Source organism: Pristis pectinata, chromosome 7 (genome assembly GCF_009764475.1).
Source record: "Pristis pectinata isolate sPriPec2 chromosome 7, sPriPec2.1.pri, whole genome shotgun sequence".
NCBI classification, from domain to species: Eukaryota; Metazoa; Chordata; class Chondrichthyes; order Rhinopristiformes; family Pristidae; genus Pristis; species Pristis pectinata.
The window spans coordinates 8,375,972-8,400,558 of NC_067411.1; the positions used below are offsets into that span (position 1 = coordinate 8,375,972).

General features: G+C 39.9%; 1 protein-coding gene across 1 annotated transcript in view; it reads right to left on the reverse strand.

Annotated features, from left to right (window-relative positions):
• Nucleotides 1-24,587, reverse strand: part of LOC127572464 (E3 ubiquitin-protein ligase SH3RF1-like) — a 139,473-nt gene that overhangs the window by 36,854 nt on the left and 78,032 nt on the right. Inside the window, 3 exon segments of the mRNA XM_052019768.1 lie at nucleotides 4,659-4,982; nucleotides 6,836-6,931; nucleotides 7,194-7,469. Of these exon segments, the coding sequence (XP_051875728.1) occupies nucleotides 4,659-4,982; nucleotides 6,836-6,931; nucleotides 7,194-7,469 (696 nt within the window).

The window sequence follows — 24,587 nt, forward strand, 5'->3', positions numbered from 1 at the left end:
AAAATGTAATTGTCAGCTCTACCTCCGGCTCTCAAGGTCCTAGTATTCATACTTCTTAACAATATAGGGCCATTCAGCCCATCAGTTCTGGGCCAGTTTTTGAAAATATCTTGTAGGGGTAATATACAGTAGCCAATTCAACTACCAGAACATCTTTGGGATATGGTAGGATACCGGAGCACCTGGGGAAAAGTAATGTGATCAAGGGAGAACATGCAAACTCCAGACAGACAGCACCCAAGGTCTGGATCGAAGCTCCTCTGCTGGAACTGTGTCATGTGCTGCCTCAAATATCACTTTCCTGCTTGAAGATGTTCGTTAAAATGTAACCCTTCAATTACACTTCTGGCTATTGGCCCTTCTACATCCTTATATTGGACAGTGTCACATTTGTTACAAGGTTCCCGTGAAGAACCTTGCTGAGTTGTAAGTTGTAACGGCACCTGGACACAGTAGCCACTGATGTGGTGAAAAAATACTTGGGTTGGTTGTGTGTTCTGTTGCCGAACGTCTCCTCTGCACTAAAGGATATTTAGGCAAATTGGTCTTCGAACATTCAAATCTGTGTTCAGCATTCAGTAAATGCTCATTTTTTTAAAAAAAATCACTGGCAAATGGATAGTGAAGTTTCATAAACGAGTAAGTTGGTGAAAGTGGTTGGAAAACCAACTATGATCATCATATTATATGTCCTATTTTAGTTGCCACGAACATGAGTTATTATTTGCAAGAACTGGTATCATTCTAATTGCTTGTTAGAGTCAGCTTTGGTGCTGTACATATCTATGTAATATTGGCCACTGAAGGAACCTTCAGTCACATGAGCTTCTGCACCTGCAGCTCCTTTTGTCCAAAATGCTTTGTAGTCTGCTTATTAATATATCCTTTTAGAATTGTAACAAGGTGAATAGTGTCACTTTAATTTCATTTGAAAGATCAAGATAGTAAGGATGGCCTTTCTTATACATGATCCATTTAGACAGCTGACGGTTTCCTTGTCATAACGTTCAACTATCTTATACAATTCCAAATGCTTTGCTCCATCTCACATCTTGATAATAGTCAAATTTTCATCTTCAGCCATTTAAATCTATGCAGTCAGCATTGTTTAATTAGACGTAGCCTTCTATGACAGATTTAGCCCTTCTATATAGTTGATTATTTCGAGGCATCTCACTAATGGTAAGGTGTCGTAAGATTAATGGGAGCATGACTAAGCAAAATTTGAGCTGCAAGACTTGAGAGCACCTCAAAAGAGGCAAGATGTTTGAAGGAATTCCACACCAGTCAGAAAATCATACAGCACAGAAACAGCCTTTCGGCCTAACCCATCCATGCCGACCAAGTTGCCCACCTGAGCTATTCCCATTTTCCTACGTTTGGCCCATATCTCTCTAAACCTTACCTATCCATGTAACTGTCCAAATACCTTTTAAATGCATGTACCACGAAGCTCAAGGACAGCTTCTATCCCACTGTTATAAGACTATTGAATGGTTCCCTAGTACGATAAAATGGACTCTTGACCTCACAATCTACCTCGTTATGACCTTGCACCTTATTGTCTAACCTGCATTGCACTTTCTCTGTAACACTTTACTCTGCAATTCTATTATGGCTTTACCTTGTACTTATTAAATGCCCTGTGCAATGAATTGATCTATATGAACGGTATGCAAGACAAGTTTTACACTGTACCTCAGTACATGTGACAACAATAATAATAAACCAAATAAACCTCCTCTGGCAGCTCATTTGATATACCCACCATCATGTGGAAAACTTGCTCCTCAGGTTCACTTAAATCTTTCCCCTCTCATCTTAAACCTATGCCCTCTTATTTTAGACTTCCCTACCCTGGGAAAAAGACCGTGACCATTCACCTTATCTATGCCACTCATGATTATATACAACTCTATAAGGTTGCCCTCAACCGCCACTCTCCAGGGAATAAAGCCACAGCCTATTTAGCCTCTCCTTACGTGAAGCCTTCCAGTCCCAGTAACATCCTTGTGAATCTTTCCTGTACCCTTTCCAGCTTAATGACATCTTTCCTCTAGTGTAGTGAACAGACCTGCACACAATACTCCAAATGTAGTCTCACCAATGTCTTATACAGCTGTAACACGACGTCCCAACTCTTGAACTCAACACCCCATCTGATGAAGGCATTTGTACCAAATGCCTTCTTCACCACTGTCTACATGCATTGCCACTTTCAGTGAACTATGTACTTGTACCCTAGGTCTCTCTCTTCCACAACGCTCTCCAGGACCCTGCCATTTACTGTGCAAGTTCTGCACTGGTTTAACTTACTAAAATGCAAAACCTTTGCCATTAGTTGCAGGGATGCTCAAACAGTGAGAACTGGACCACAAATTTCAGGAGATGGCAGAGATAAGGTGGGGCAAAGTTAAGGAGACATTTGAAAACAAGGATGAGATTTTCTTTATAATTGACACACTGCTTAACCAGGAACCATTGTGGATCACTGAGTACAGGTGTGTTGCGTGAGTGGACTAGGTGCTAACTAGTATACAGACACAGTTTTGGATGACCTCGTATTTAGGAGGGTGGAAGATGGGAGGTGCATTGGATTTGGTGCTAACAAATAACGTGGATAAACATTCCAGCAGACAAGCTGAAGCAGAGCAGAGTTGGGTAATGTTCAAGAGCTGTGAAAAGGTGGGTTCTGTGATAGGACGGATGTGTGGGTAGAAGCTCATTTCAGTATCTAAAAATGACTGCAAACAGCTTGAAACAAAAACAGAAAGTACTTGAAAAACTCAGCAGGTCAGGCAGCAGATGTGAAATGAGAAACAGTTAACAGTTCCAATCTGAGACCCTTCATTAACAACTGAAAGAGAGAAAAACAAGTTAGTCTTGGTAGCAGAGAAAGTTGGGGAGGAAAATGGATGCAACAAAAGGACTTTCTCTGATACGGAGAAATAATGTGGCAGGTAAGGAGGCAGTTAAGCTCCTTTGTCACCTAAATTTGTTGTGAACAACTCAGTTCGGCATAGACTATTACCATGGATATGGTTGGAGTAGATGCCTCAGGAACAAAGCAAGGGCTTCCATCTCTGCAACATGCAGTTCCAAACATGATTCAGACCTTTGCAAGTTAAAACGGAAGTGGGCAACACCATTACTTGGGCCAAGAGGTAGCAAGTGAAAGGCAGACGATTAAATGTCAAATAATGATCACCAGCATTCAGAAGAGCAATGGAGAGGTTGAGTACACCAAGTGTCTACTCAGCTTCCTCGCTAAAGGCTAGCCACAGTTTAAAAGCCAACTTAGAACTATGGCGCTCAGATGAAACATACAAGATGTGCATAAAACATTACACACAAGATGTGCATAAAACATTACATACAAGATTCGGAGCAGGGCAGAAGTTGGCTTGCTCCTTTGGCTGGAAGAGTCTAGAAGTAGGGAACAGTCCTGAGATAAGAAGGGATTTCTTCACTTAAGTTGCTATGAACCTTTGCAATTCCCTAACCCAGAAGGCAGTGAATACTCAGTTGCTGAGTGCATTCAAGATCAAAAGGATTTTTAGACAGTAAAGGATATGGGGATCTGGCAGGAAAGAGGACAAGGCAGAAGAGCAGCCATAATCTGACTGAATGGCACTGCAGGCAGCAGGAGCTGGATGACCTATACCTGTTCCTATTTCTTATTTGAAATATTGTTTACCGGATTGGAGGGAAGTACAGTTACAACACTCAAGATAAAATAACTCTCTGTATCATCACCACTGCCTTTGAAGTTAATACATATCCCAACCATCACCAGACATTGGTTAACTCTGATCTCTAATATCATGATCTGAAATAATTTAGCAAACTTCGAAAGCGCCTCTCTTCAATGCAGCTTCCATTACCAAAAAAGACTAAAGCAACTAGGCTACATAAACGGAGCACCTCCACACCACAAACCATTCTGACATCTTTCTTCATTCATCTTGTCTCCGCTGATATGCTGTAACTTTCTCTCTGTTGCTACCATGAGTGTGTCAGGTAGTATAGATTTCAACAGGATGGAGAGCAAGCCATTCATCGTTCAGAGTCAATGAAAGCAGCATTGCCAGAACTGAACACACTGAGAAATATTTCTAACTGGAAGCTTCAGTTAACAGAACCATTCAATAATGTACATTCAAACTAGAATGATCTATTCAATACAATGTATCTTTCTCCATTCTATTTCTCTTTTCCATAATTGTCAGCAGGGAGGGGAAAAAATTAAACCCATTGTTTACACTAGCATTCTGGGCACAGTGGAATCAAGGGAATGCGAGCCGCAGATGTCAGAAGCCAGCTAGGTATTGCAAACACTCAAGGTTACATTGAGAAAATAGGAACAATGATAGCAGAAAAATATGACAAGAGGAAGGAGAGTTTGTGGCCTGCTGTAAACAGTTAGGTAACAAAATCATACAGCACTAACGGAAGATATGCAATCTATTGTGTCTTTGAAAGAAGTGACAATTACTCGCACACAGCCTACTCTTTAACCATAAACCTGCATCTGTCCAATTTCCCTTGCGAAGGTGCTATTAATTCTGCTTCTAACACCTGTCAAGTACTGCAAGCCAGATTGCTATAATTTTACTTTATATTTTAAGATTGCAGCAGTTCCATTCATCACGAGTTACCTGAGAAGGAGCACTGCAGGAGAGTCCACCCAACTCACTAATGCGAGCTGCCGCAGTTGGGTTACTGGAGCTTATCAGGACAGGAGGGCTGATCTCCACAGAGTGGCGATTTTGAGATGACTGGGATGCTTTGTTAGACATGGTGAGCGAGGTGAACGAATGGCGCTTTTTGGTGTTCTTCTTCGTGATATCTGTGGGTTTCTGGCTCGAGTTGCTCTGAGTAGCCCCTGAAGCATTGCTGCTTCCTTCTCCTGAATCACCACCTCCAGATGGGGAAGCTGAAGGTTTATCCAGCTGTATTAGTTGTTTAGCTGTTGAGTTGAACTGGAAATACAAAAATAAAAAAAAAATCCCAAACCACAGAAAGAAAAGATCTTAGTACTCTCATAGTGCTGTTAGGTATAAATGATTTAATGAACACATGAAAGAACACTGAACTACAAAATTCCAGTTAATTTTTTTAAAATCATCTGTGATGAATACCTCTGAAGTGAATGGATGGAATTCAGAGCTCAGCTTTTGAATTTTAATTTTAAGTGCGAGGTGAATTAATTTGAAACTCTCTCATTGCTGCTCGTCAGTATCACTATAAACAATCTGAACGAAGGTAGGTGCTACTGGCACGTCTGTAGTTTTCCACACCAGAATGATAATGGCATTTGCTTAACATTTTCTTTTGCTGCTGAAGCACCAAATTAGCATAAAAAGTTGCGAACTAACATGCAGAGCATGTTACGTATGTGATGCACAACATATCAGCATTTTGACATGACTCGTAAGCAACTTTATTTCATAAATATACACCTATACCTCTATCAAACTAAAATACATGCACAAATATTTCATATCAAATAACATTTCATACAAACATTTTTCTTGAAAATAAATTTGTTAGCCAATTAAAATACAGCAATGAGTAATAAACACCAGTAACAAAAGGCAGATTATATTGAAGAGGTTTCTGGTGGCAATTTTTCCTGGGAGCAGGATGAACACATTGACAGAGTCATCAGTTGAGATGGGAGCAGACCAAAGGAATGGTGGTTGTGGGTGAGGGTACAGGGGAGAGGGGGATATGGAATGCAGTAGACGAAAGGTATGGGAGAGGAAATAGTAACACAGATTGCACCTGAATGTGTTTGGGACAGAGGAAGACAAAGGGTATGTTAAGGTTGCCACGTGGAACTAAGTGTTGAGCATGTGATCCATTAATCAAATTTAGTCAGGATTTAACTCCAGTAATATGATAATGGCCAGATGGTGATGTTGGTTGAGAGAAATATTGGCCAGGAAACCAACAGCACTCCCCTGCTCTCTTTTAAAATAAAGTTGTAAGGTTTTCTATGTTCACCCACGAAGAAAGACCTTGGTTTAAGGTCTGCCTAGACAATGGCACTTCAGACTGCTCAACACTCCCTCTTTGCCACATGGAGCATCTGTCCAGCTTCGGTTGCTCATTCTGAAATGGGCTTGGGCCACAAAGTTTCTGACTCAGAACCTCTGGCAGCACAGCAGTCAAATGCTGAAATTCAAAGCCAAATTTGATTTGTGACTCAGAGTTGCCAGTAACATCAACAATGAAGATTGTAGGTGGCTTTTGAAGGTACAATGGTACACGTGCTAGAGGACAATGGCAGAAAGATCAAATAAATGAACAGAAGGATAAAGGAATAGTTGTCCAACTTGTACTTGATCACAAAGTTAATATAGTTACATCTCCACTGCTGAATAATTCATGTTTAGGAATACATTTGGTTGAATAAGAAGCAGATAAAGCAATGTTTCAATGAACTGAATTTAATAAGTGCTTGTCTGCCCTACTTTCATTGCTGTCGTGACAGTGGTCCCAGGCAGACAGGAATAACATGAATAAAATCACATGCTGACTGGTGTGATGCACAAAAGCGAGCTCATCTAAGCTGTCTCACATGATCTGCATTAACCCCTAACTGGAGAGTGCCTGCTCTTGTAGTGATGTGACTGAGACAAATGCAAAAAGCTGTTTCTGACTGTGCTGCAATAAAAATTCTACCTGGTAACAAGAATAGATTTTTCACTAGAAAACCTTGTCCCATATTAATACCTTGACTAAAAAGTAAATCCTTCATCTTTTACAATTAAAAGTGTTAACAGAGTATTTACATACAGATGTCCCAGCTACTGAAAATGACACTCACCTCAACATATGAAATGGGGAATATTCCTATCTTGTCTCCCAACATTCCTTCAGCCCAGTTTTCGTCTACTCTGCGTATCACTGTTAAGACATCATCCTGAAGGGGAAAAGAATGAATTTACCAGGAAAGCCAGCGATCCTACTTCACAAAATAAACAAAACCTATCACAGAGATGTACTTCAAACATGTTGGGGCAGTCTCTGGCGTTATATAACAACCGAAATACGTGGCTCAAGTAGAACCCAGGATTGAGTATTTTGATTGCTACCCAGTGATAGGCATTAGAATAGATTAGATGAAGCATAATTCCATTCAGACACTCCTAAAAACTAGGGTCAGTGGGAGAGGAAGCCCTCACCTTCGAGAATGGCAAGCAGTCTTTGTCTGCTTCCTTATCTTTCACTTCAAAGTCATAAAGTGCTTTGCACTGTGGCGGAGGCTGAGGTAAAGGTTTAATAATCTGAACAAAATTGGTGGGGAAAAATCCATGGACACCATTGACCTCCCCGTGATACCAATTCTCATCCACTTGTCGTCGTAGGATAATGATGTCACCCTTGTTGAACTTGAGATCACCGGGTTCTTTTCCTTCATAGTTGTATAATGCTTTGGCACACGGTAGTTGAGGTATACCCTGCAACACAAAAGGCAAATCATCTTTAGGATTTGTTAAAAGAAAATCCTGTTTAACTTCACTAAGATGTTTTCTGATGAGGTAACAGAGTGTGTCAAAAGGAAATGCAGTTGGTTCAGTTATGGACTTCCAAAAGGATGGGCACCATCAAGATCGAAGCCCATGGAATAAATGGGCTGTGACAGGAATTCGTAATAGTGAGAACGTTTCTTGATCTCAGTGATGTATACAAGTGCTATTCCCCAGGGGTCAGTATGGATTGTATATTTCTTAATGTATATTCATAACTCAGACTTAGGTAAACTGAGCATTTTTTTTTTAAAACTACCTAATTCTGGATTTTCTAATTAGAACACAATAATTCTATGATTCCAGTTAGGTCACAGTTTCTTTAAAAAAATTGCTTACAAGTTTCAAGACTCACTGACAATATGCATTTATTGCCCTTAAGATAATGTTGAGCTACTCTCTTGAAACAGAGGTCCATACAGTACTCTATACCATTCTGGTCACCATGCTACAGGAAGAGTCAATGACACAGAAGATGGTACGACGGGGGCTTACGAAAACATTGCCAGGATTGAATCATTTTAGTTATAAGATTTGTTGCACATGGTTCCTTTTTGCTGGAACGAAGGAAGCTGAAGTTAGATTAAAATAAGGTGTACAAAACTAAGGTAGACCCAAGGGAAATAGACTTGCCTATCCACCTTAACAGAGGTCAAAAGGCACAGAGTATGGATTAACAATTAAAATCAGTGAGGAGTTGGGGAATAATTCATTTTCACCCAAAGGATAAAAGAGGTCTGGAATTCACTGCACAAGGATATTGGAGGCAAGACTCTCATTGCAAGTATTTGGAACAGTATTTGCAGAACTTTAATCTACAAGACTATGGATTAAGAGCAAGCCAAATAGCATGGATCATCTCCCTTTGGTCTCCTCTGAGTTGTAAATGTTTACGATTCCATCTCCAGCGCTTCAGGTTAACCAGTTTTATGGTTTGAGCAATTTGTCATTGTGATACTGATCAACATCTTGTGAAGTCCCAGTGAAGACTTCCCAACCATCCTACTGAAACCTCTCATACCTGCTCCTTCTTCAACTGAACTGGATTCATTTCAGCTCTCAGGTGAAGAGACTATTAGCTTAACCAGGCCCAATGCTCAAAATAGCCTTCAATGATTCATACCCACGCTCACTCATCCAATTCAGAATGCAGAAGACCATTCTCTGTGGTTCCCTGCACCCGGAAATGTGGCAACAGTCATAACCAGAGCTTAAAAAGGAGTGTTGAGACTCCATCCCCGAACATTTAAAAACTGCCTATTTTAAACTTTCTACAATTCTATAATGGCCCTTGATAGGACACAACACTGGGAACAGAGGTTCTCCTCATGTCACTGCAAGGACGGCAAGGTAAAAGTTTTTAAATGTCTCTGATACTCAGACATTTTAAAAAGTATTATAATAGATGTAACTGATCAGAACAGACATTTTGTGACAAAGGCAGCAGACATTCAGTCTATTGTGTCGGTGTTGCTCAAGAAAGAGCTACACAAACTAATCCCACCTTCCAAAAGTCAGCCCATAGCCTTCCAGGTCATGGCTCTTCAAGCACAGATCCACATACTTTTTTTTAAATGTTTGCGAGTTCTTGCCTCCATCACCCTTTCAAGCAGTGAGTTCTAGACCCCTAACCACCCTTCGGGTGAAAAAAAATTCCCTTATCTCCCTTCCAATTCCTTCTATCAATTACTTTCAATCTATGCCCACTGGTTTTTGACCCCTCTGCTATGCTATGGGAAATAGGCCCTTGTCACTTACTCTTAAATTAGCCAAATTTTTTCCAGCCTAGGCTACATACTTCTTCAAATCGATACATATTTCCTGTTTCTCCTAATGTGGTGACCAGACTTGTCTGCAGTACTCAAGCTGTGGCCTGTGTAATATTATAGACACAAGAGACTGCAGATGCTGGAATCTGGAGCAACAAACAATCTGCTGGAGGAACTCAGCTGGTCAAGCAGCATCTGTGGGGGAGAAAGGAGGTGTCAACGTTTTGGGTTGAAACCATGCAGCAGGACTATGTAATATTGTACATAGAATGTAAGAGCAGAAATGTCACACCAAAACTATGTCTCAGCTAATATTATGAGCTGGGCAGACAAGTAGTTTTGCTCTCCTACAGTGAATGAGTCAATACTTTAATTAACAAACATTATCTGCATGTTGCAGATTGATAACTGAGCTTGGAGTGACCTTGGATCTGGAACTGAGATAAGAGATTGAACAGTTTCTCTTGGTCTGGTAGATTAGCTCCAAACCAGCAGGAAGCTTGTTGGAAGTGAGATCCAATATTATGGTAACAAAAATTGAGAAAAGGGTTGGAATGATCACACACTCTTGTGTGGCCCAGTCTGCACTGGAATTGTTTGTTTGGTTGGAATCACAGCTTGCATTGCCACTGTGGAGTGAATGTAGAATGGAGAGATATTTCCAAGGACAGCCACTTAGACAAGGATTTTGTAGAAGTTTGCTTCAACCCTCCCCAACGGCACTACAAACTCTGGCTGCAAGGATACTGGCTTCATTGTGGTTGCAAGTACCTGGGCTGTAATGATTCCATCAGAACTGTCATTATGCCTCAAGAATCTAAAGCCCTTCCCATTGCATGCTCTGCAACCATGCAATCATCTGAATTTATTTCAAAACATTAAAAAAGCATTGAAATAAAATTACTTACAAAATCATTGAGAAATTACTGATTTCATTCTGATCTCTGTGCTGGGTATACCCATAGAAATGAATGGGGACCCTGATCTGACAGAATCAGAGAGCAGGTTTCCAAATGTAATGCTGGGGAAGTCCAGTAAGAAGGGCTCCATTGCTAGATTCTATCAGAGGCCCAGCAATAGGGTGTGGTGAAAGATGAGGCAATAGCCAGTCAGTTAAGTTCCGCCCTTGCACAGATTTAAGCAGCTGAAAGCTATTGGTTCCGATAGGAACATATTCACATAATTTGCTGCATGATCCAACCCATCACTCATCCCTCACTAACTATAACCAAGCTCTCAGCTTCCTTCCTCCAAAAGCACACTAAAATCTAAGTAAAAAAGCAAATCTGCCATTACTGAGCATTACAAGTAATCAAAAACTTTCCAACCAGTCTGGGTACTGCTAACGTCCTGCTATATTCATGGGACAGTATTCCAATCCTACAGAATGCAGTTATCTCAATAACAAATAACAAAATAGTCCGTTTCCTTGCAGCAATCAGTCATCATTCATCAGCAGTCTTTGAAAAAATCACATTTGTTACAAGTGTAAAAAAGATGATGGAAAATAATTTTGGCAAGTCGAGGTAATGAAGCAAAGTAGAGTCACAATTCTGTGGTCTTTGGAACGGACTAAAAGCTGAACATTTTTTTTTAACTCTATACTCTTCACCGTTTCAGGAGACATAATTGGGATTAGTTGGGCACAAACAGTGATTTACCAGGGAAATCACGATGCTATGTCTTCACAAGATGGATAAGTTTCCCAGATTTTTCCCCAAATATGAACTACAGCACTGATTTTTTTTTTAAAACTTTGGCCTCTCAAGAGACTCTCAAGCATGATTAGCAAATGGGCAGATGATGGTGGAGGCTGCACTGTTGAAGTGATTGGGTTGACTGAAAGGCATTATTTTCCTTTTAATGGAGAGGTAGAATCACTTGATGTAGAAAAACACATTTTACAAACCGATTCCACGCTAAATTTTGGTATTACCTGTATTTGATATTCATGTTAAGGCAAAATTTTCAAACCTGTTCCCCTCCCAAACTTCAGTGAAAGAGGAGTCTTTTAAACGACGATGGCAAAACACCTTTTTGGAAAGAAGCCATGAAGCTTTGTTAGTTAGAAACAGAGAAACAGAAGTAGACATTTAGCCCCGAGCCTGCTCTGCCATTCAATGAGATCATGAGTGATCTGCAACTCAATTCCACATATCCACCTTTCCTTTGTATTCCTGAATATGTTAGCTTAAAAAAATTCATCAATTTTAGATTTAAAACTGAGCATTAATTTTTAAATTGCTGTTTGCAGAAGACTTCCACACCTCCACCATTTTCTGCAACTATAACGATTAATCTTCCTCAAGAAAGGGTAGGCTATAATGTTTAGACAAGCCTTAAACTTGTCAATCAAAGAGTCATAGAGTTATACAGCAAATGTCTTTTAAACATTGCAATTGTTCCCATCTCTACCGCTTCCTCTGGCAGCTCGACCCATATACCCACCATCCTCATGCGAAAAACCTGCCCCTCAGATTCCCTTTAAATCTTTCCCCTCACACCTTAAACCTATGCCCTCGAGTTTTAGATTTCCCCTACCCTGGGAAAAAGACCAACCATCCACCTTATCTATGCCCCTAATGATTTTATAAAGGTCATCCTTCAGCCTTCTTTACTCCAAGGAAAACAGTCCCAGCCTATCGAGTCTCTCCTTATAACTCAAGCCCTCCTGCCCTGGTAACATCCTTGTGAATTTTTTCTGCACCCTTTCTAGCTTAATACTTCCTACCCATAGTATGACAACCAGAACTGCACACAATATTCCAGGTGCAGTCTCACCAACGTCTTGTACAGCTGCAACATTATGTCCCAACTCTTGTACTCAAGGCCCAGACTGATGAAGGTAAGCATGACAATACACCTTCTTCACCACCTTGTCTACTTGTGTCGTCACTTCCAGGGAACTGTGTACTTGTAACCCTCAGTGTCTCTGTTCTACAACACTGCCCGGGTCCCTGTCAATCACTGTGCATGTCCTGCCTTGGTTTAACTTCCCAAATTGCATCCCTTGACACTTGCCCAAGTTAAATTCCATCTGCCTTTACTTTGCCCATTTTCACAGTTGATCTAGAGCCTGCTGTAAGCTTACACAACCTTCTTCACTGTCCACCACATCACCAATTTTGGTGTCATCTGCAAATTTACTAATCATGCCACCCAAAATCTCATCCAAATTGTTAATATATATGACAAACAACAGGGGACCCAGTGCCGATCCCTGCAGCACTCTACTAGTCAAAGGCCTTCATCTGAAAAACAACTCTCCGCTATGGCCCTCTGATTCCTTCCACCAAAATGATCAATAGAAAAGGTTTCTCTTCATCTAAGTTTAGTTTGCCTTACTAAGCTTTCCTTGAAAACTTTGATCATATTAGTCCTTAACCTTCTAAAGGTCTAAAGGAAATCAATTCGATTTTGAAGAATCTCTCGAAATTTAATCCTTGTTTCCCAACCTTCCAAATAGTTGGAGCTTTCAAATGATGTTAAGATTCTAGTGTTGAATTGGACACTTAGGTTATAAAGCTTGAATACTGGCAGCTATCTGGATGTGATAACGTTGCTTCTTGCATTTTATTCTATGACCTCTCTACATTGCAACTAAATGACATCTTCCGTTTAAAAGGCAATGCTTTTGCACTGCTTCATATTATTTCACAGCCTTCAACCAGAGGCAGCTGAAACTTGGTTTATTTTATTGGATACGATAGGGTCTTTTAAGAGACTGTTGGATAGGTACATGGAGCTGAGAAAAATAGAGGGCTATGGGTAAACCTAGTAATCTCTAGGGTAGGGACATGTTCAGCACAGCTGAAGGGCCTGAATTGTGCCGTAGTTTTTCTATGATCTATGTTTCCTAAACATGTCAGCTTGATTTATACCTAGGAAACACTGAATTGCAAATGCAGAAGGATAGCTCGAAGCAAATTCAAGTATGCACAGATTGGTCGACTTAAAATCAGAAAATCTGAAGCCTGTGTGTTGGAAATTATACTTTCTAACAAATAATAACAGATGTAAAAATGCGTTGATATTAATGTAACTTGCTTCTTCGATGACATTAGCACTAATGGGACTTCGATAATGACTTGGTAATTAAACCAAAGTGGGAGGACAAAGAGGAGCCCTTCACAAAAATGCCATTTTAATAGCTATAAAAGAGTTGTTTCAGAAACACTTGCAGAGTGTTGGGAAACTGAGAACATATCACAAGTCATGCGAGATCGTTATTGCTTTATATTCAAACTGCTCATGAGCAAATGTGATTTATTGCTTTGGCAGTTGGGTCATAGGAGTGTAGGGGTTTGGGGAGGTGTGAAACCAGCTAGAAAAATAACTTCAAACAAAACTAAAATAAATTTTATACATTCATATACACAAATCACTTCTCTATCCCAACCACCCAGAAATGAGTGAATGAATTAGGCAAAGTTTTTTCTCCAAGGAAAATAAATAATTGGAGTAATGTACAACAGAATAAAACTAAGGAATACAAGAAGTAGATTGAGAGATTAATTGGCCTCTATATATTGACTCATCTCTATAGGTGAGTGGTGGAATCTGTGGACAATTGAAGGGAATGTGGTGAAAATAAAACAAAATCAGATTATCGTATGATTCGTGTAAACAGGTGGCTGATGGTTAGCACAGACCTGGTGGGCTGAAGGGCCTTTTTCTGTGCTGTCTCTCTCTGACTCATGAACATCACTTATGAGCCAGATGCCAAACAATCAGGATTTCTGAATCGTCAGATGAACAATCAGAGTCATATTGTACTTAAATGATAGCTGTTCACAGGCACTTCTGTCATTATTAATCTTGTCCTATTCAACCCACCACCTCCCAAAAAAAGTCAAAAAACATTTAGCATCTCAATTTAAAAGATACCATCTTTATTTCTAGAATACGAAAATATTACTATTCCATGTTTAAATTGTCAGGTATTGGGTTTAGATTTTTTTTATAATAAAATTATTCCAATGTATTAATATTAATTAGTTATCATTTCTGTTTATCGATATGAGGTATTGTGATTTCAAGTGTTATTCAATACAACGTATTTTGTAACATTGTCTTTTCTTTTGTTTCACGTACTTTGTATTTTCTATTTGGAATTAATAAAAATATTGAAAAAGAAAGAAATTGTCAGGTATAAATAGCACTGAAGTTTTTTTTGAAAACAGTACTTTAAAAGAATTATATCACCAACTCCATCATCACCTAAGAGGAAACCATTGCCTCATTTTACAGACCTATTAAACTGAAGCAGAAAGCCACAAAGAAAATCTGTAGAAGTCTTAAAAACCTTCAACTCCAAGGCAAACAATATGAGCAGCTGCAAAAGCTGCAAATCCCTAGGGAGTGCTTGATAGAAACAAAAAGCAATTTGGGCAGCACTAATAGAAGATTGCTGAAAGTCTTTACAACTCAATCTATTGTCGAGGTGCTTTGTGTGTGTGCTGGTTACTCATTGGTACATTGCACTGAGAGATGAAAGTTCCCATAACACACAATGGATCAGTCAATCCTAGTAAGAACAACACCCTGAGTTTTCAGCTGCCTTACCCAACTTTTAGCAGCTGCAACTACTTCACCTCTAAACCAACTACTACTCACTGCATCACCCACCTATCACCTTCTCATCCACATCCTCTCGCTTCATGATTCTTTCATCCTGAAAGCATAAGTTTGTTGTGAGGCAGACAAGGGTGCTCATAGCTCCACACTGTTGTAACTTTGCCATTACTCACAAAGGGCCAGACAGCATCAGTGAGCCAAATTTTTTTAAAAAAGGAAAAAAACAGAGGGTGGTGTAAGAGATGTCACAACATCTAATACCTTTGTACGGCAATTCAACAATTGGAAGCATCAAGCATTTGCCAAGAGGCTGTTGCCAAGATGCAGGACAACTATACTGCAGACTTATGAGCTGCTCAGAGATAATTTTAGAACATGATTCAATAAGAACCCAAAAATGTGATAAATAGTACTTTGGTTAAAGCAAGTACAGCTACTGCAGGCAACATTAGATAACCGTGTCAGAAATCTGAGATGGTAATATTGACATTACGCGTAGTGTGGCTTAGCACACCAACTTGCTTGAGAAAAGCTACATGGATCACAAAGAATAAAAAGAGCGTATGATGAGGCTTCATACCAGATCAAAATAACCCCATTCAGCTAGCACATGGTAGACACGTGACCAGAAATGGAAGTTTTGACATGAGGCCATCAGTCTGTCACAACCTGCTTGCTGGAGGAAGACACACATAAAACTGCCTCAATGATCAGACAAATGAGTGAAAGCAATGGAAAGAGGAATTTTTTTGTGTTGAGTTGATGATGGCTACCAAAAGGAAAAAAAATGAAGATACTCTATCCACCTTGGGCAGGTAGCTCTACAAAATAACCAAGCTTGAATGTTTCTAGCCAAGAGTTACTCCGCAAAATGAGATAGTAGATGGATGCAAGTTTTTCAGAAGGTGAAAGGTGAACAGGGAGCCATTTTACATTTTCAAGTCTGTACAAAAGTCTGGCAGCAAATTGCATCTTTGGAGATCTGAAAGAGTCAATGGTCTGCAACAAGTTCGTATGTGGAATTTGAAATGCAGGATTCAGGGAGCATTTATTAACAGAACCAGACTTAAACCTGGGAAAGTGTGTCAATTCCTGTAGCTGCCTAAAGCCAGGGATGATGAGTTAGACAGCTGTGGACAGGTCTGACCAACTTGAGTCAGGGTTGGGGTAACCACTTTGCTCAATCACCAAGGTAAGTTGTGTTCACAATCAAAGAAAAAGCTATTTACATAGCAGCTGAAGTTATTGAGAATCCAAGTTTGATGGAATACATATGCTGGGGTGGTGCATGGCACTTTATTATAGGTGGTAACATTGGTTATCATATAACCCTATATAATTCTTTTACAGTTTCTTCTAATATCTTATTATAATTTTTGTAGTGTTTTACATGTTATTAGTTGTAATGTTAAACAGCTTCAATAAACTTTTAAAATGAGCCCCGGTTGTGCTGCTCCATGAGTCTTGGCTAGCTTTAACCCACTGGACAGCTTCAAGGCCAACACAAATGAGAGGTATCAGGAAGGACTTTGAAAACAAAAGTTACCTGACAAGGTGGCATCAAATCTCTTCACAGCCAAGGCCAAAAAACTACCTACTGACAGTTAATTCTTTTCTAACTTTCTGAAATAGATGACCTCGATCCAACCACTCCGTCAGCTATCGTTCTCAAGCCAAAGGCTAGGTCTGCCAGGCATGGTATCCAGCGGAAGCTGTAACAGCCAAGAACCACAACTCTTTGTAGAAGAGTTCATGGCTAAATGGGAATTTGCTCAATCAACACTGTCACCACACTATACACAATCCAATAGACAGAAAATGTTCTATAAACAGCCAAATTGCTTCTGAGAGAGAGGCAAAAGGGACAGGCAAGAAAAAACATACCTTGGGCTCTTTGCAAACAGAAATTTGCCAATGTCAGGGTTTATTACTAGCGCAACCCAGAACAACACTACCAACAGCTGCAAGGTTGTTGTAGCCAAAAATTCCAACCGGAATAAGCAAACAAGAGAGAAAAGGTAAAGTAGTCTTTCTTCTACAATACAACCACTGAGATATCACCTCTTGGACTCAATAATGTTGTAAGAACTCAAACACAACACAGCAAAAGATGGCAGAAAGCTATAGTCATCAGACAATTGTCACAACTATGAAGCAAAGACTGGGAAAGCATTGCATATCACAGGAATTGGAATAGGCGTCAGGCGTCATCTGAGGAAAATTGTGACAGAAGTCTGAGCAAGTGAGGCCCATGACGAACTAACAGAGGATGCATCATCAGCCCTGCTACAGAACAAGATACCCCAAGCCAATCTGCCATAATTATTTCTTATATAATGAACAGCAATCAGTGACAACCATGCTGGGAAGAACCATTTACTAATCAAAACAAGAATACATAGCTACTCCACAAATCAAAATTTATGGAGTAGTTATGTATTCGTGTTGTTGGTTTAGAAACATAATGAAATGTTATGCTGTCAGCATAACATTTTATGTTAGATAGTAATTTAAACTGCATAGACATTATTGCATACAAGTTTATGGCTTTATTGTACTGAACGTTGAAATCTGTACACTCTTAATTACAAAATACAAAAGACATGGCACTATTAGGAATAATACAGCATTTGTAAGCAACAAGCAAATCCAGATCAGAGCATGCTGCCATGATGGAGAAAGACCACATTGAAGGTTTCTAAGTACCTTATACAGTGTATCTTTCAATATGACTCACCAAAAACTCAACGAGTGTGACAAGATGTACTTTAATGAAAGAAAGAACAACTACTGGGGGGGCAGCATAACAAAAAAGAAGGCAATGTTAATTAATAATAAAAATTGAAAACGTTTTAAATACTCAGCAGATCAGGCAGCATGTATGGAGAGAGTACGAGATCATCAAACTGAAACATTAATTCTATCACCATTGTTATTCCATCTCTACTTAACCTCCACATGGCACATCAGACACTTTTAGTGCCCTGATACCACCCCAAGTGTTTACTACTCAGCTGAAAATTTCTTGCTCGTTTTTCTCATTGAAGTAAGGATTGAGGTAAGTGCTCATTTGGTTCTGGATATACAGAACATGAAATCACTACAATTCCCCAAAGAATGGGGATACTCTAAAGAATTGAATCAGCACATGGAATTATGATATTGCAATCACAAAAACATAACTGAATGAAGGACAGGACTGGCAGCTTAATGTTCAGAGATATAGGAGTTTCAGACATGACAAAGGGGGATGCAAAAGAGGGTGGGGGAGTTGCACCTCTGATAATGATAACATCACAGCAATACGTAAAGAGGCCATCCTTGAGGGATTGTCAAAAGCCGTATGGGTCGAACTTATGAATAAGAGAGAGGCAATCATTTTGGTGGGGTTATACCACAGGCCTCCCAAGAGTTAGCGAGAAGTAGAGGAACAGATAACATACAAGCAAAACATAGAAATATGTAAAAGCAATAGGGTTATAGTAGTCGGCGGTTTTAACTTTCCCGATATTGACTGGGATTGCCTGTAGTGCAAGGGGATTACATGGAGTGGAATTTGTTAAGTGCTTCCAATAAAGTGCTACCAGAGAAGGGACTGTAACTGACCTTATCTTTGGAAATGAAACCGGGCAGGTGACGGAAAACTGTGGAACACTTTGGGAACAGTGACCATAATTCTGCAAGTTTCAAGGTAATTCTGGAAAGGGATAAGGTTGGTCCTCAAGGTTCCAAATTGGGAGAAAGCTGATTTCATGGCAGAAGAGAGGACCTGGTCAAAGTAGATTAGGAGTAAATCATTGCGGGTAAAATGCCAGCTAACAAGGAGTTCTTTTAAAAAAAGAGTCAGCAAAAGTGCAGGGCCAGCATGTTCAAGTAAGGGTGAAAGGCAAAGAAAGCAAGATCTGGGAATCTTGGACAACAAAGAATATTGAACGTTTGATAAGGAAAGATGCATGGCAGAAAAATGCACAAGGATAAAGATGCATGGGATCCAGGGTGAAGTGCAAGTTTGGATTTGGAACTGACTTGCCCATAGAAGACCGAGAGTAGGGGTGGAAGGCTGTTATTCTGGCTGGAGGTCCATGACCAGTGGTGTTCCGCAAGGATCAGTGCTAGGACCTCTGTCGTTTGTGATATATATCGATGACTTGATGAAAACGTACATGAGTGGATGAGCAAATTTGCAGATGACACCGAGTTTGTTGAAGTTGTGGACAGTATAAAGGACTATCAAAGAATACAGCAGGATAAAGATCAGTTACAGATATGGGCAAAAAAACAGCAGATGGAGTTTAATCTGGGCAAGTGTTGACCTCCTAAAGTGTTGCACTTTGGGATGTCAAATGAAAGGAGAAAGTATACAGTTAATGGTTGTCCCCTTAGTAGCATTGAATAGTACAGAGGGATCTTGGGGTCAAAGTCCATAGTTCACAGAAAGCGGCTATGCAAGTGGATAAGGTGGTAAAGGCGGAGTATGGCATACTTGCCTTCATTGGTAGGTGTGTTGAATATAAGAGTAAGGAAGTCATGCTGCAGCTGTATAAAATTTTAGTCAGACCACACTTGGAGTATTGCGTGCAGTTCTGGTCGCCCCATTTTGGGAAGGATGTGGAGACTGTGGAAAGGGTGCAGAAGAGGTTTACCAGGATGCTGCCTGGATTAGAAGGTATGAGTTATAAGGAAAGATTGGTAAATCGGTTTATTATTGTCACATGTACCAAGGTACAGTGAAAAACTTGTCTTGCATACCGTCCATACAGATCATTTCATTACAACAGTGTGATGAGGTAGTATAAGGTAAAACAATAACAGAATGCAGAATGAAGTGTTACAGATACAGAGAAAGTGCAGTGCAGGCAGACAATAAGGTGCAAGGCCGTGATGAGAATAGATTGTGAGGTCAAGAGTCCTTGGGTTGGACAAATTTGGGTTGTTCTCCCTACAGTATTGGAGGCTGAGGGGAGACCTCTTATTTAAAAATATGAGAGGCATAGGTAGGGAAAACAGAATCTTTTCTCCTGGGTAGAAATGTCAAATACCAGAGGACATGCTTTTAAGGTTAGAGGGGGAAATTTAAAGGCAACGTGAGGGGCAAGTTTTTTTTTACACAGAGAGTGGTAGGTGTCTGCAGTAGGTTACCGGGGTAGTAGTGGAAGCAAACAGTTTGGTGAAGTTCAAGAGGCTTTTAGATAGACACATGAATATGAAGGGAATGAAGGGATATGGATGATACACAGGAGGAGGATATTTAGTATAAATTGGCATCAAATCAGCACATTATCATGGGCGAAATGGCCTGTCCAGTGCTCAACTGTTCTATTATAAAAAGTAAGTACATTATAGGTATAGGCAACTACAATCAAGCAAGTCCCTTGAAGAATATTGAGGGTGTGGGAGAGGACTTTAAATAGAAATTAAGAGGGCAAAAGGAGGTCATGAAATATTCTTGTCAGGTAAAATTAGGGAGAATCCTAAACTAGTTGTTATAAGACTATTGAATGGTTCCCTAGTATGATAAGATGGACTCTTGACTTCACAATCTACCTCGTTACGACCTTACACCTTATTCACTACCTGCACTGCACTTTCCTCTGTATCCGTGACAATTTACTCTGCATTCTGTATTGTCTTACCTTGTACTACCTCAATGCACTGTGTAATGAATTGATCTGTATGAACGGTATGCAAGACAAGTTTTCCACTGTACCTCGGTACAAGTGACAATAGTAAACCTATTTGAATTCCAAATTCCAATTATTCTATGTCTATTAGGAGCAAGAGGGTAGCTAGGGAAGGAGTGGGTCCCTTTAGGGACCAAAGGAGGCAAGGGATGTGGGTGATGTCCTAAATAAATACTTCTCATGTGTATTCAGAACATGGAGGATAGCAAGTTCAGGGAGGGATCCGTTGATAGTCCGGTGCATGTCAGTATGAACAAGGTGGAAGTGTTAGATTTCTTGTAACACAATAGGGTGGATAAGTCCCCATGGCTTGATGAGATCTATCCCAGAATACAATGGGAAAAAAGGAAGGGGATTACTGAGGCCCTGACACCGATTTTTGCATCTTTGTTAGCCACAGGCGAGGTACCAGAAGACCAGAGGGTAGCTAATGTTGTTCCTTTACTGAAGAAAGGCAGCAAGATTAAGTCAGTTAACAATGGTAGGGAAGTCAGTGGAGAAAATTCTAAGGGACAGGATTGATGTGCATTTGGAAAGGCAGGGACTGATTTCAGATAATCAGCATGATTTCGTATGGGAGAAATTCTGCCTCATTAGTTTGATTTGATTTTTCTCAGGAAATAGAATAACAAGATTGATCAAGGCAGGATGATGGTGTCTCTCTGGACAGTTACAGTGCATTCTGGGGTTCAAGTCCATAGTTCCTGAAAGTGGCAACATGGGTCGACAGGGTGGTGAAAAGGGCATATAGCATGCTTGCTTTTGGGGCACAGTTGGGCTGTTATATTGCATCTTTACAAAACACTGATTAGGGTGTACTTGGAGTACTGCATGCAGTGCTGGTTGCCATGCTATAGAAAGTGATTGCACTGTGGAAGTCTATAGGAGATTCACCAGGATGGTGCCTGGATTAGAGGATTCTAGTTACAGGGAGAGATTGGATGGGCTGAGCTTGTCTTCTCTGGAGCAAAGGAGGCAGAGAGGTGACCTAACAAGAGCATATAAGCTTATGAGAGGCCTAGAGAGGGCAGATGGTCAATATCCTTTTTTTTAACCATGGCAGGGGTATCAAAAACAAGAGGGCATTGGTTTAAGGTGAGGGGAAGGAGTTTTAAAGGGGATCTGAGGGGTAAGTTTTTTTTCATACAGAGAGTGGTTGATGTCTGGAAAGCACTACCAATGGTGGTGGTGGAATCAGGTACAATTACTATGTTTAAGTGGCATTTAGACAGATACTTAACTAGGCAAGGTATAGAAGGATAGGGTCCTGATGTGGACAAATAGAATGAGTATAGACTGGCAAAAAAGATCAGCACAGATGTGGTGGGCTGCATGGACCATTTCTGTCCTGTACAACTCTATGACTCTCCATGATGAATGGTATAATGATGATTTAATTGGAGGAATTATGTAGATTTCTGGGTGACATGCATTTTCAATTTTGTAGTGTGGGGCTAGAATTACAACACAGCAGAATTCACAGGACAGAAACAGGTTACATGGCCCAGCAAGTTCATGCCAGTGATTCTGCTCCCACCACACTTTACTTCACCATGTCAACACTTTTTGTTCATTTCTTACTCCCTTGTGTACTTGACAGGTTTTACATTAAATCATTAATCTGTGATCATTTCATCTTTCAGTGAATGGATTCAGTGTCACTTTATGTACGACAGCTAGTTAAAAGCAGTGAAACCATTTTTATTGGATGCTCTTTGGTTACATTAGAAATGTCACGTCTTGCAACACTTAACCACAAGTAAAATATAATGGATATTGAAAATCAGAAACAATAATAGAAAATGCTCAAAAGACTCAGTGAATCACAGTAACCGTGGAGATTCAGAGTTAACATTTTGGGTCCACAATCTTTCATGGTAAATGGAAAAGAAGTAATTCAGCAAATTACAATAACTGTCAAGAGTCAGAGTTAACATTTCAGGTCCACGACCTTTCCTCACATCTGGAAAAGTAATGAATAAAGCTATTAAAATAGATGCTGCAGCCCTTTCCATCTTGCGTGATCACGTTATCCGATTCACATCACATACACGTTAAAGTTTCCTTTTCCCAACAAGTACACACAGATTAAAAGGAACATCAATACACTATTTAATACACAGATGCTGGGAATCCGAGATAAAAAACAAAATACTGCAAGTACTCAACTTGCTAGATAGCCTCACTGGACAGAGTTAACACTTCAGGTCGAATTGTTTGCTCACCCATTTCAGAGTTTAGGAGCTAGACTTTAGAACAGTATTTACTTTATAAACAAACCAGAGTACAAATAAAAAAAGTTAACAGCTTGGTGGTCTACATATGAGCAAGGCTGCCAGTCAACGAGGAAGTTAAGGAGGCAGAAAGAATGGAGGGGAGTCTACAAAATGAAACAGAAGTTTTGGAAAAGTGCCTCAGTTTTTTTTAGTGAAATTGCAAGTAGTCTGGCTCGAAACATGATAATCTACACCCTCACCATGTTCCACAAATGTTTTAAAACAAAGTTAAATCACACTCTGCAAGCTGTTACTTGCTTACAGAAAAACTTCATAAAATAAAGTCAGCAACATTTTAAAAAAACATCCACCTGCGAAACTAAACAGGGTTGCTGTCCAGAAATTTAACTGTGCCTATCAAAGTTGATACCTTCAAACTGTGGGATGTACCTGCACAAACATCACAACGTATCATGGACTATGACAACATGGCATAAGTTCTACATATCGACATTTGATTTTGAGCAACAACAATGTCACTATTTTTATTTTGTTCACAGGATGTGAACATTGCTGGAAATGTCACCAGTTTATCGTCCATCACTAACTGCCTCCTCCATTCACAAGCAGTTAAGAGTTGAGCACATTGGTGGGTCTGGGGTCAGGCTGGGTAAAGACAGCAGATTTCCTTCCCTGAAAGACATTAGTGAACTGGATGACTTTCAAAAAAAACAATCTAATAGTTACCATTACCAGGACTAGATATAATTAACGGTTTGTTTAATTACTTGAGTTTAAATTCCCCTGCTTCCATGATGGGATCAATGGTCTGGAACTGTGGCTGCTAGTCCAGTAACTTATCTATACATAAAGATAAGGGGTAAAGTATTGGTTAAGGGTCTAAGTGGAACCAGTGATGTAAATGTGAACATGGCTATTTTACATACTAGCACTAAAAATTAAGTAATCCAGCAACAAGCGGAACTCTCTTTTTAACCCAATCTAGAATACATGCCAACAAACATTACAGACTTAACAACGTGTCTTCCAAGTACAATCACCTGTAATGACACAAAACACAACTCACGTGCTGCCTAAATATTTATGAACTGAGCATACAGACATGTGTAGGGTGAAGCATTGACATTATGCACTGTGCTTTCAGCTCTATACGTGAATCACACTACTGTTCCAACAAAAAAAATGATTGGGTTTTTTGGAATCCTGCTAAATTTAAATCCAAAACTCAAAATACAGCAAATGATTCAAACCAAACAAGAAATCTCACTTGGGAGCAGCTGGTATGAGCAAACAAAGTAACACTTTGACAGTGGGGAACACTGACCTCAAGTCGGTAAGGAGGCATGGAGTACTGGTCTACATGTAGACACATGCTGTGCCAGATGAAAGAGTTGACATTTTCAGTACTGCTGACACTGAAGTTGGAAAGGAATACAAGAGGGAAGACATTACATGTGGTTAAGTGGGGATTTGGAGAGATGCTCAGTGGCGTTGAAACGCCAGGCAAGATGATATTGTTGTGCTTAATATATCAATCATGAACACTCAGCCTTTTCATCACTTTAAAGCTCTGAATCAATGCAAGAAAACTATGGGAAATTGCTCTCCACTCCACCCCTCCCCCACCACCCCCAGTTTTTGTTTCTGATTAGTTTTAGAAGTTTTAGAACATTATAGCACAGTACAGGCCCTTCTGCCCACGATGTTGTGCTGACATTTTATCCTGCTCTAAAAAAGGAGAAAGGATATAACTGGTTGAGATGATACTTATAGTTACACAATTAT